Genomic DNA, 12,455 nt, shown 5'->3' with positions numbered 1-12,455 from the left:
GTTGCACAAAGGCACCGCCAACTTTCGTGAGCGCTTTTAGAACTTAAACGCCCTTATGCTCCAAGTTATCTTGCTCGGATCAGAAAGGAGGATCCCGAAGCAAAAATGAGAATCCAAAGAGGCGCGAAGGAGCAACCCCCAACGCGGACAAAGTTGGACCTTCGGTAGTGTTATCACAATGTTGGACCACGGCCAAAGTGTGTCTCAAACATCCATATTGCAATATTTAGCACTTTTTAATAGCAATTTGGGAATGATTACACCATGAAATGAAGCAATGTCCCAAGAAACCGTTGCAAATATCAGGAAAATTAAAATGATAAAGATTACAGGCCTTCAAAACTATTGTAAAAACAAATCCGCTCGTTTATTCAACTGGCACCTTTATTTTTGTACTCTATCGTCACCTTGGATGATACGGAAGCTTTGGTCACGTTAAGTGCGGAAAAACATTCGTTTACAGCATGGTAAATAAAAGAGAAACAAACTCAAGAGTGATGTTAAGGCAAAAACACTCAAGCTCCTCCCACAACCAAAAAACAAAAAGGAGCTATGATAAGTATGAGGAAGATGACCAAGATGACCGTCAGCCCCCACGAGACCGTACTGGAATACAAAGCTGTACAAGACTTTCATTCGTTTCATAAGGACGGGAACCACACCCGGAGTAGGAGGCGGCAAAAACGTCTACCGACACCCAATGATCTCGCCAAAGTTTAATGCCAGGAAACAGGGAACGCCGAGCCTGCTTGTGGCTGTCCCCGAGCAGAACCGATGGATCCAGATCGAACCAGTCTGATCCAGAGTGATTATGACTGATGAAGACTGAGCAAGGGCGCAACACACAGATACCGAGTGATTCCGACTGGACCAGACTGATCCAAATTGAATTTGACTAGTCCACATGAAACCCGGACATGATCCAAGTTGAACCAGACGGGCACAGAATGACTCCGACCAGACCTGAATAATCCCGATTGACCCACGTTGTTAGACCAGGACCTGGACCGTGACACGCACCAGACTGACTACCAACCCGGACCATACCTGAACTAGATTGACTCAAATAGAACTTTACTGATCCAGAATGTACAGGGTTAATCGGGACCTGAACTCAACTGATCCAGACAGTGCCAGTTAGATCCAGATTGAACCAGTCAGAGTGATTCCGACCGGACCGGACCGAATCTGACTAATCCTGACTGAGAGGGTCAAGTGACCGGGACCTGGACCGCATTGATCCAGAGAACCGGTCTGACGCAGACTGACCCACACCGGAACAGACTGATCCCGATTGAATTTGACTAATCCGCATTGACCCAGAAGGGAGCAGGACCCGGATCTGGACCGGACTGATCAAGACTGAACCAGATGAACACAGAATGAGTCTGATCAGACCGGAATAATCCAGAGTGAACATGACTAATCCTGATTGACCCACATTGTTAGACCAGGGCCTGGACCATGGACATGCACCAGACTGACCCAGAACCTGGATTGGATTGATGCAAACGTTTGTGTGGGTGTTGATGAAGAGCACAATGCGTGGTTATTGTGATGAAGATAACAGACTTCCTGTATAGTGTTTTTGTTTTGTTTTGTTTTTTAAGCCTTCTTGTTGTGGTTCTGTAGTCCATCCGACATGGCGCCCGTAACCCCGTCCCTACAGCCCCCCCCCCCCTCCCGCCCCCATGTAGAGAGTGTTGTCCATCTGGAGGGGGCGTGGCTGTGACAAGTGGGGCACGGTTAAGTGTTTCCCTTCAGGACACCCAGACAACTCTGCAACAACTGCAGGTTTCCCTGCGAGAGAGAGGGAGAGAGGGTGCGGGGGGGACGATGACTTCATCAGCAGGCTCACCAACAAAGTGACTGACAAGGTCTCTACCTTGGCATGTTTGAGCTCCAGCTCGGCCAGCTCCACCAGGTTCTTCCTGAACGCCGCCACTCGCCTGGTCTTGAAGTCGATGAGCTCTGGATACACCACAAAGATGAGGCTTGAAGACAAACTGAGCTGAGCAGGAGACGAGGAAGAAAGGATGAAAAGGAGACCGGACGAGGAGCGTGTGACCTTGCTTGGCCGACTCCGAGATCTTGTCAAACTTGCGGCAGCACAGCTGCTGGCTGGTGTCCGCCTGCAGGACGTCGCGGTTCTTGGCGCGAGCTTTGTCCAGAGCCTTATTGGCGTTCTCGTAGTCCAGCAGCGCTCGACTGCGGCGGTATAGGAGATCCTGTTGGGGGCGACACGCTCGCATCATCGGGCGACCGAGATTTTCAGGGCGCTGCCGTGTCAAAGCTCGCCGGGACCTTTGCGGCCTGCGACTCCCTCAGGTAGTATTTCAACAGGTCTGCCAGCTTCAGGTCCTTGTCGGCGGCCACGCGAGCTTCGATTTTCTGTCAAACGTAACGGTGGCAAATGATGACGATCGGCCCGACATCTAGCCAACGACAAGTCACGCGACGTACCCTGGTCTTCTCGAAGAGCTCCGACACTTTGAGGAAGAACCTGAAACGCAAGCAGACGCCGGCGTGACTCTTCCGTTTGCGGCCGCGACTCGCAAACGCACGGCGGCGGCCCTTCGTACTTGCAGAGGTCCGTGGAGTCCAGCGTTCCCAAGGCGTACAGAGACGACGCCATTCTGTTGATGTCGTCCGCAGCGTCTGTCCAAAAACGCAACGGATGAGTCGGAAGGCGCGCGGAGGGACTTGACCACTTCCTATCCCCATTTCGCGTGCACAAGTCTTGAGCACCTCCGGTCCGTGTTAACACACTTCCTGTCTTAAAGGACTTCTTGTTTTTGTCCCCCCCCCCCCTCCCAGACTATAGAAACGTCCTGTCCACAGATCAAATGCACTTCCTGTGGCGACATCGACAACACATCGCATGCACTTTGTCATCTACTGCCTCTCCTCGCGTCTAAAGTCATCCGGTCCGCACGTCTTATGCGCTTCCTGTTTACAAGTGGATCAGCCCAACGACCTCAAGTTTAAATTAATCTCTCCTTTTATTATTTACAATTTTATCTGTGATTTTATTGTTCTTGTTTTGATTGTAAAGTGTCCTTGAGTGTTTTGAAAGGCGCTTTTAAATGAAATGTATTATTATTATTATTCTTAAAGCGCTTTCTGTCTCCGTCTCACGCGCACGTCCCGCCTTGTAAGAACTTCCCGTCGACGACACCATCTGTCCACATGCCCGATGCCCTTCCTGACCTTTGCGCTCTCCCGGTCCCCACACGCGATGCAACGGCGGTCTTACTCTTGTGGGAGCGGATCATCCTGTCGGATTTGGCCGAGGCGTCTTTGACTCTGTTGTGATACTCTAACAAAAAAGTCTTCTCGTGCTCGAAGAAGTCGTCCACGTCCTGCGGACAGACGGCGTCAAACCGCGGGCCCGCGCGGCGACAAACGAAAAAGGGTTACCTTGACGCCCGCCACCAGGACGCCGTCAGCCGACTTCACGACATTCTTGAAGAAGTCCTCCAACTTCTCCTTCTTGTTCTTCCCTCGCACGCTCAGCTGCCATCACAAGAGAGCGACGTCATCGGTGGCGTCATGGGAAGAAACGGGTGACGCTACACAAAGCCCTTTGGACGGTCTAGCCCAGGTGTGGGCAAACTACGGCCCGCGGGCCGAATCCGGCCCCTTGGTCTTTTTAATCCGGCCCGCCGAAGGTCGGTCCACAATTAAGGTTCGATGTGAATGATTGCATTCATTTCAATTGGACTTGTAATGACAGGCATTTCACCGCCAGGTGGCGCATTGACTTGAAGTTGCAGAACACGGGGGGGGGGGGGGGGGGTCTTTTCGACCACCTAGGACCTCTGTATCGCTCTACTTCTACTGGTCTGATCACAACCCATCTGCAGCGATGCACAGGCTAAAATAGGTCATCAACAACACTGTCGTCATTTTAAAAAAGTATATTAATACCATACTTTCATGCTTTTGTTCTGTTGATGTTTGATATGGACTGTCAACAAATGCAGTTTTTTTTTTTTTAATGTACCATAGCTCGTGCTGACCTGGCCTTTCTGTCAAATTTTAAAAGTCAATGCGGCCCCCGAGCCAAAAAGTTTGCCCAACCCTGGTTTAGCCCATAGCCACGATAACCACGGTATGGGCCACGAAGCACTTTGCCCTCACGTTTCTTGCCCCCCCCCCCCAACTACGAGTGTCACGTTTGCCCTCGTCCGCAATTGAGCCTTGCTTGTCAATGACAGTGCTGCACTCGTTACGCTAAGTGGGCCGATGGAAGGTCCCTGTACGAGGATGCCCCCCCCCCCTCATCAGAGAACCAATTTGTTCCGTGAGCGCGCTCACTTGTCTCACTCGCAAGGATACGGTTCAGCCGGACATCAAGCGTATCGAGCAAAATATGCTACTCACGTCCTGGTTGTACTCCAGGAAGACGTGGAAGTTGAGGTCCTTCCTCAGGATGGGATGCGCCGCCACGCGACACAGGAAGACCTCGTGCATCGCCACCGTCTTCTTAAAGATGGCCAGGTACTCGCTGGGACAGAAAGTGAGGCCACGCGGCCGGGGGTAGGGAATGACGAATGGGCGAATGCTTCCAAACGCATTCGGAATCATTCATCATTCTCAACGCCCGAACGGCGACGTGGGGGATTGGGAGTCCGGGAAAAGAAAGAAAGAAAGACCAAAAAATTCTCCCGACACCCGATTCGGGAGTGAGTGGAGACCGATTCCCGACTTGAGCAGACAGACTCACGCTTCGAGCTCCTGCTTCATCCTGGTGAACTCCTCCTTGGTCATGGAGCCCTCTCCCTCGCCCAACTTCTGCAGCTTCTCTCTGGAGGCGTCAAAATCGGGTCTGGGCGGGGCGGGCGGGATCTGAAGCCCCGACGGCAAGCGTCAGCCGATAATACGGACGAGAGCGCGCATTCGTACAACCTCGAGCCACTTCGGTATCTTGCTCAAGGACACTCGGGCAAGGTTCCGATGGCTGGAGATCCCTGCGGTCTGGGTGACGAGCACTCTACCATGGACCGATTTTTACGGTATCGACGTTGATGTCAAAAACATGAAAGCGGCTAACCGGGAAGTAGAATTTTGGAATTCTTCCGCAAGAAGTGCGAGTCTAGGCAGCGAGACTCACAATGTATCCGGCGTAGTCTTCGTTCTCCACGAACGAGTCGTGCAGCCAGATGAACTCTTCGTGCTGGCGGACCACCGAGAACTCGCTCTGCTTGAAGTTGGGCAGCGTGCTCTGCGGACACAATCGGCGGCGTGACGGGCGTCGACGGGAAGTGACCTCGCGCCGCCGGACCGGAAGTGACCTCACCTTGGTGTGCACGGTGAACTTGACCTTGTCTCGTTCGCTGAGGGCGTCCGAGATGTCCACCTGCAGCGTGGCGTCCGTCTGGAGGTCCACGCTGACCGCCCTGGGCTGCACGCGCACACGCCAAATCAAACACGGACATGGACCGAAGGTTCGGCCGAGTGTTGCCGGCGACATCTGAAGCGATTCAAGCCCCGAAGCCACCGAGGCGTCAACAGTCGCGACCGTCGGCGAAGGGAGATAACCTTGGCCTGGCTTTCCAGAAAAATCACTACAACTGTTGGCAGACCTACCTAAGGCCAGCAAAAGATTTGCGACCTTGCACGAACCCTGAAATGAACACAACATTCGCCTTCTGCGAAAACACAAGCAATTGTTGGTTGTTTTTGCTTTGGACCGCAACCAATCGAAAAATAGGCAAAACTCTTCGTTGTTTCGATTCATTCCAGAATTTGTATTCAAGCCTTCACGCGCAGTTTCTCCAAGGTGCAACTTCAACACGAGCGTCGTATGATAGGTGACACACATTCCTCCATTTAAAGCCGGGCAACTAAACTAGTAACCCACTACTGGATTTTAATGCTGGCACTGAGAAAGCCAAGTTTGTTGGGCGTGCTAATAGACCGCGTGAAATGTTGAGAATGGCTGTTTAATATCACCGCTAACGGTTAGCCTCGCGTCCCTTCCGCGGCCGACGGCCACCGAAACCCAAACTGGTACACGTGACCGTCACGTGACCCGCTGGCAGAACCAGTTCCCCCAAAGCCGTGGCTAAAAATCAAGGTAGCGGGGAGCTAATGCTAACAGGCGGAGCTAACGCCAGCTTGTTTTCCCCACGCCGGGCCCCGGGCCTGGGCCAAAGCGGGCAGAAGCGCCCCGGCTGGACGAGAGGAAGAACGGAGAAGAACAACAACTCACTCCTCGGTCCTCCTCGGAGAGGAAGTCTGGTCCGTCGTCCAGTCCTTCCTGCTGCGGGCACACAGAGCACACAGAGACGTCATTTTAGGCGGACGAGCGGACGCCCGCCGGAACTGCGGAAGGGAATCGGAGGCGGGGGCGGGAGGCGCGGGAACTCCAGCGGCGCCGTGGTTCCGACGCGCCCCGGTCAATATGAGAAAAAGAGCACAGAAAAGGGAAAAGAGTCGAACCAAACCTACCATCATGGCTGCCAACGGGTGGAGACAGGAAGATGTGTGACGTCATTACGTTGTTTGAAAACATCTGACGCATGACGTCACAATTGACGCGCTGTCTCCGTATTCGAATTACAAATAACAAGATAGATACGCTGCCGAAGGTGAAGACGTATTTCTAAAAAGGAGTCCTGTTTTAAATCAGTTTTTAAAAAATCTTCAATCATTGTTCTAATAAATCTCTAATCCCACTGAGGTGCGAACATTTGGAGAAATTCTCAATTTACAGCAGCAAAATTAAGAATCAGAGAAATAGAAGAACAAAAAGTATATAAATAAATATACAGTAAATTATAAAATATAGACGTACGCATATTGAAAATGGGTGTATGTAATATGTAGACATAAACAAATACATAGGTAAATTAAATAAATGGACAAACAAATAAATATATTAATAGATCAATAAAACGCTGCGGTAATCCAAAACACATGCACTGGTTGAAAAACTGCTAGCAAGGAAAAAAATGCAAGTTGACGTCTGTGAACGTAAGTTTACCAGGCCACTAGGGGGCACCGCAGGACCACCAGGTCCTCTGAAAGGACCTGAACGCGATTGCAAAACAGACAGGAAGTATAATTACGCGCCAGAGCAAGAGCGGAAGAGCCCAGGAAACGGCGAGGATCTGCTCTCACAGGTGCCGCCTAGTGGCCTGTCAAACTTGGCGTCAACTCGAATCTTTTTTTTTCTTCTTGCCCTCGTTTTGGGATTCATAAGAGAGAGTTGCTTCTCAACATCATCACTGAGTCGAGCAAACATGTTGGCTGTGATGCACTTCCGTTCCAGTTGACGGATTCTTGGTGGTGTGGTTCTCTCGAGACCCACCCGCGTCGCTCGGCGAGACTGGACGTTCTCCGCGAAAGCTTGGCTACGTCGCCACTCGCAAACGTGCGTCAGATGAGCCCCTCCCACTTCCGCACGTCATCGGGCCACCGCCCACAGAGTGACGCGGCGAAACTGCGGCGACTGGTTTTGCGGCCATTCCAAATCTTCTGATTCAGCCGCACGATTGGCGACGAGAATGCGCAGAATCGTTCGCGCAGCCCCGAAAAGGTCGCGAGACGCAGACGCGCCATAAAAACATCGGTGACGGCCATTGAAATGCGCTGGGGGGGGGGGGGGGGGGAATGTATAGATTTTTAAAACCCAAAACGTTCTTCCAAAAAGGCTGAGACACATTGACTATCCATGTTTTATTTATATATTTAAAGCGGGAGGGGGGGTGTATCCTGGACCCCCGCCCCCTCCCAAACAAAATCTCCCCGTGTCGTATGTGGAGGTCCATATTTCCAATTCCAATTTGCGGTGGCTCTTTAGAGCGGTTGTGTGCTCCCTTTGGCTGATTTGGAGTCACCGATTGTGGCCGTACCCTCACGAGTGAAGCAGGGCGCCTGACTACTTGGACGTCGGCGGGCCCTTAACTTGAAAAAAATCCAAACTAAAGTCACCGAAGTCAGAACAAATCAGAGACTGTTCATCATAAAGCACGACTGACAAATGAATTCAAGTCAAAAATCCCGAACACTAATAACAGGTCGGGATCAAATCCAACAGAACAACTTTCAAAATAAGTTGTGGCTAAAAGCAAGGCATTTCTAATGTTGCCGCGAAAAATACAACAGTAGAAGAAAGGAGGAACGGGGGTGGGGGGGGCAACATCGAGGGGAGCACAAAAACAGGAGCAAAGTAGGAAAGCAGAAGAGCACCAAGACGGAACCATCCGAGTGGAATTCCTGCGAGCAGGTTCACACACGCTCTTCGTCTCGACTTGGAGTCCTCCGTCAAATATCTCTGAGCACCCAAAATAAAAATCAAGAAATTGCCCTCACAGAGCAAAAGATGAGGACTGATTGCCGATGGCATCAAGGTACACTTGGTTGGGAATAAATAGGAGAGAAAACACACACACAGAAGAAAAATGAAAAGGGGCCTCGCGAGGACATCGAAACCTTTTCACATTTCCTTTTCACATCACCGGGGCAGAGAAAGCCCGGCAAACCTTTTCTGTCGGCAAGACCTATTTCAAAGCGGGAGCCGCCAACAAGCTACGACAGCCCCCCCCCCGGGGGTGCCGCGCGAGTCGAGTCGGCCCTCTCGCTTCCACCATTCGGAGTGGTCGGACCTGTTTGGGCCAAAAGGTGTGGCGTTGGAGTTTACCAGTCAGGACACGCTCCAAGTCATTCCGTTTCGCTGCGCTGTACGGAGAAAAACCACTCCCCGCAGCGCCGCCGTCACGCCTTTATACGTGCCTCACACCAAAACCTTGTCCGATTTGTCCGGACGTTGCGAAGCTTGCGCAGTTTACGAGCCGTCTCTACCCGTTTGCAGACAAGATGGTAAGATGGCCTCTTTTTTCCGCTCCCGCCGCGACCCCTCTCGGGGGGGGCCCCCCCGAGAGGGTTTTCAGAGAAGTTGGCGGGCTGGCTTTAGCTCCACTGGTTAGCTTTAGCTCCCCCTGCTACTTAGGCGTAGCTGTCGCTTCGGTGGAACTGGTTCTCCCGGCTGCTCGTGTGACATGGAGCCAATGTTTAGCTTCTTCTTTTTCCTGTCGTAGATAAAGTAATCGATGGAGAGTTGTCCATCAACTGGTGAATCTCCGCGTGCGAGCGCGAGCGTGCGCGCGGGCGGCTAAGTATAGCATTTCATGACGTATGTAGAAAAAAACGCCGGCATGGGGCCGACATACAGGGTGCTAAAATTTGCTCAATGTCGCGTTGTTTTTTTTTTCGACTAACGGTCAGTCCACACTCATGTCAAACGTGACCTATGACGAAAAAATCTGAAATGTCGCGACGACCGTCCCGAGCTCTCTTTGACAAGGCGCCGCGCGCGGTCGAAAGAGAGAAGAAACATTTTGTTTGGGTGGGCTGGTGAAAAAGGAATGCTTTTGGAACGGTCGTCTGTCCGCAGAACGCGGCGGCGGCGGCGGCGGGCGGCATGCTCGGACCGCCCCTTCCCAACGGCGGGGATCTTCAAACTTTTCCGTCACCGGCGTGAAATTGTCGCTCAAGGGAAGGAACCCGCGTCTGCCCAAATACGGTCATGTTCGCGTGGCTCCGTCCCCGAAAGGATTGCATCTATTAATCCTATTACGATTTGGACACACCCAGAGAAGTGTTGTTCGCCGGCTTGCCAAATTTGAAACCAATTACAAAGAAAAAAACAAACACAGAATCGGCTTCGAAATGGGAAAGAATCGATCGAGCCGATCGGCTGTCACAGTTTCCAAAGTGTGAGCTATCGGTCGGAATCTTGTTTTTTTTTTTTTTTAAGCAGCACTTTTATGGGAGTTGAACCCTCCGAAGCGAACCCCGAAATGAGATCTATATTTTAATGGCGACTCCCGCGTATTTGCCGCCGTGGTGCGGTTTGCCGTCTTTTCCGCCGAAGAGCCGCCGTTCGGGGGAGTTGCTGGTGCTGGCTTTTTTTTTTTAGTTCTCCTGAACAGACATTGCCATCTTCGAACAGGTAGCAAATCAGAACACGATGCCTTTTCCACGCCGTTCAATCAATCGATCAATAACAGAAGCGCGGTTAAAATAACGACGACGGAGCGACAGACCGACGGGACGAGAGTTCGGTCGGGCGCGACGTCACGACGGACGGAGCGACCGGCATCGGCGCGCGATTCCGAGCGGACTTTGTTCTCCTGAGTGGAACCCGGACGGCGTTCGGCGCCGGAGGTTTGACCGGCGGGACTCCTCCTTGTGTGTTGTGGGCAGTCGTCAGGCGTGACGGTGGATGCCGCCATCCCCCCCTTGTTTCATGGCATGAAGTTCAAGAAGACGCTGAAAGTGGCATTCTTCCGCATAAGCGACGACGGCAAGAGGATCGTCGTGGACGAGGAGAGACAAATCAAGCCGTGCGAGAAGGACCCCTTCGGCGCATTCATCAAAATGCTCCCGACCGACGAATGCCGATACATCGTGTTTGACGTCGCCTACGGGACCAAGGAGTCCGGCGACAAGAACACGCTGCTCTTCATCGCCTGGTGGGTATCCCGCGTGCCAATGCGCTCATGCGGCTCGCGCTCCCCATTTGCCTTTTGATTCCTTCACTCCGCAGAACGGGCGAGGGGCGGCGGGGGGTTGGCGGCGGCTTTCAGCCTCGCTTCAATCATGCCAGAATAGACTTCGAAGGTCCCGGAGCTCGGGCGAGGCCGAGCGGGCTTCGAAGCGCTCCGACTCCGGCTGAGCCTTGTCGCGTGGAACCAAAAAGCGCTTTCAGTAGAACCGCTTCGACTCCCGCGGAAGCTCCGTAGAAGCACTTGGGACTGCGGGAGCACTCCCCCCCCCCCCCCCCCCCCGCACCCGTAGACGCACTTGGTTTTCAGTCCAACCTTGTTAGAATCCCTTTGACTCCAGTACTGGAACCGGAAGGGTTTGAGCAGAACCACTTTGAGTCTCGCCTTGTCCTCTTTTGAACGCCGTTGACCGGCAGATGCGCTTTCGGTTCCACGTGACATTGCTAGCGCCACCTTTCAACTCACAATTCATCTTCCGCACCATCATGCTCAAGTGATGTCACTTCCTGTTCGGTTGGCGCACGCGCACAGGGCTCCTGAGGACGCGACAATCAAATCCAAGATGGTCCACGCCAGCTCCAAAGAATACATCAAGAAAGAGTTGCAATGTAAGTGATCAGGAAGCGCACCTCGACACCCCCCGCATGTTGTCGTTGTCGCATGAGGATGATGATGATGATGTCACCGGCATGTTTCCTCCCCAGTGGAGACCGAGTGGGATCTACACGACATGGCGGACGCCATGAACATCAGGGAGATGGGCGCCAAGCTGAAAGGGGCTCTGTGCGTGGAGGGGAGGGAACTGGGATCCAACTGACCCGGACCCCGACGGGACGACATCTGCGGCCTTCGAGCGGAACCTTGTTTGTGACATCCCACAAAGCCACGCTTCAATAAAAACTGGTGGCTATGCGTCCCGCCTCGACTTTTTGTGTGCTTTCTTAGCAAGTTCGGCTTCAAACAATCATCATCAAATCGGGAGTGGGGGGGGGGGGGGGGCAAGAGGCCCTTGCCCATCTAGCCTGCTTTAGGTGTGTCTCCCTCCTCCGACACACCCGGCTCAACAGCAAGCTCCCAGAAGCCTGCTGACGTCAAAAACAAGACGCTACCTCCCAAGATGGCGTCAAGAATGAATTGAGATACGAGTTACGGCACCGTTAGCGCACAGGAAGCACACCTCGCCTCTTGTCCGAAGTCTGACGGCTCCTTATCACCCCGCTTGGCTTTTAAACGGCCTAAAACTGCACACAGTAAACACAACGCCTTGCCGAGATGTTCAATGTCCTGCCGTGGACGTTGAAATTCCTCTATCCTTCAACCATTATGTTTTTTTTTCGAAACAAAGTTTGGATGAATGGCGAACTTTACAATACAAAACAAAAAATTGCTCATCAATTTCATTCGTGGCTCTTTTCTTCCTACTTTTTTTTTTTTTTAGGTACGACAGTACGTACAAGCGTTTGATCACGTGCCGTTTATTGGTGCAACGACACGATCGCAGGTAAAATGAGACGCACCTCCCCAAGCCGACGGCCGGAATTTCGATACGGCTACCGGAAGCAAACTTTCCAAATAAAAGCGTGGGGCTTCGTGTCAGCTGCATTCTGGTATGGTTCGCAAGGGTCACCTACGTCGTCCGCCAAACCAAAGACCACGTGAGTAGCCCACAGACCTGTTCTAAAAAATAGCTCTTAGCTTTAAAAGTGAATTCTTTGAGAAGGTGGGCGCCTTGCAATGTAATAAAGTGCCGTCTATCGACATTCATCCGTTTCTAAAGCATGACCGGTGACTTCATCATTAACATAACGGTAACATTATTAAAGGTAATTCGATCAAGTGTGTTATTTCATAAGTGTGCGGGGTTTGGGATAAAGCTCACGTGTGGCAAGCAAAACTGAAAAAAATGCATTCGGTGCTTCCGCTCACAACACCGAGCTT

The 12,455-nt window shown here is 52.2% G+C and overlaps 2 protein-coding genes across 3 annotated transcripts; one reads left to right on the top strand and one right to left on the bottom strand.

Moving 5' to 3' along the window:
- Positions 1 to 217: 217 nt before the first annotated feature.
- Positions 218 to 6,515, bottom strand: snx6 (sorting nexin 6). 2 transcript variants are annotated; one of them, XM_086128208.1, is made up of 14 exons: positions 6,457 to 6,515; positions 6,218 to 6,268; positions 5,303 to 5,407; positions 5,117 to 5,227; positions 4,730 to 4,851; positions 4,387 to 4,510; positions 3,421 to 3,516; positions 3,257 to 3,362; positions 2,583 to 2,658; positions 2,464 to 2,503; positions 2,305 to 2,391; positions 2,069 to 2,228; positions 1,886 to 1,971; positions 218 to 1,800 (listed from the first exon to the last, which is right to left on the bottom strand). In XM_086128208.1, exons 1-14 carry the CDS (start codon positions 6,460 to 6,462, stop codon positions 1,747 to 1,749), a joined length of 1,224 nt encoding a protein of 407 aa, XP_085984334.1. In that variant the 5' UTR covers positions 6,463 to 6,515; the 3' UTR covers positions 218 to 1,746. The 2 variants fall into 2 exon arrangements, with proteins under 2 accessions (XP_085984334.1, XP_085984333.1); XM_086128207.1 differs by having other exon boundaries at positions 1,886 to 2,228.
- Positions 6,516 to 8,664: 2,149 nt separating this feature from the next.
- LOC147195603 (cofilin-2-like) lies at positions 8,665 to 11,429 on the top strand. Its single transcript, XM_086128211.1, has 4 exons — positions 8,665 to 8,829; positions 10,216 to 10,484; positions 11,049 to 11,125; positions 11,222 to 11,429. Exons 1-4 carry the CDS (start codon positions 8,827 to 8,829, stop codon positions 11,332 to 11,334), a joined length of 462 nt encoding a protein of 153 aa, XP_085984337.1. The 5' UTR covers positions 8,665 to 8,826; the 3' UTR covers positions 11,335 to 11,429.
- The last annotated feature ends 1,026 nt before the right edge of the window (positions 11,430 to 12,455 follow it).

This window comes from Hippocampus guttulatus, chromosome 13, assembly GCF_054856545.1.
Source record: "Hippocampus guttulatus isolate MCC_2025c chromosome 13, RoL_Hgut_1.0, whole genome shotgun sequence".
In the NCBI taxonomy this organism is placed as follows: domain Eukaryota; kingdom Metazoa; phylum Chordata; class Actinopteri; order Syngnathiformes; family Syngnathidae; genus Hippocampus; species Hippocampus guttulatus.
Note: the sequence above shows the minus strand (reverse complement) of the source record. Positions and strands in the feature narration are given on the sequence as shown.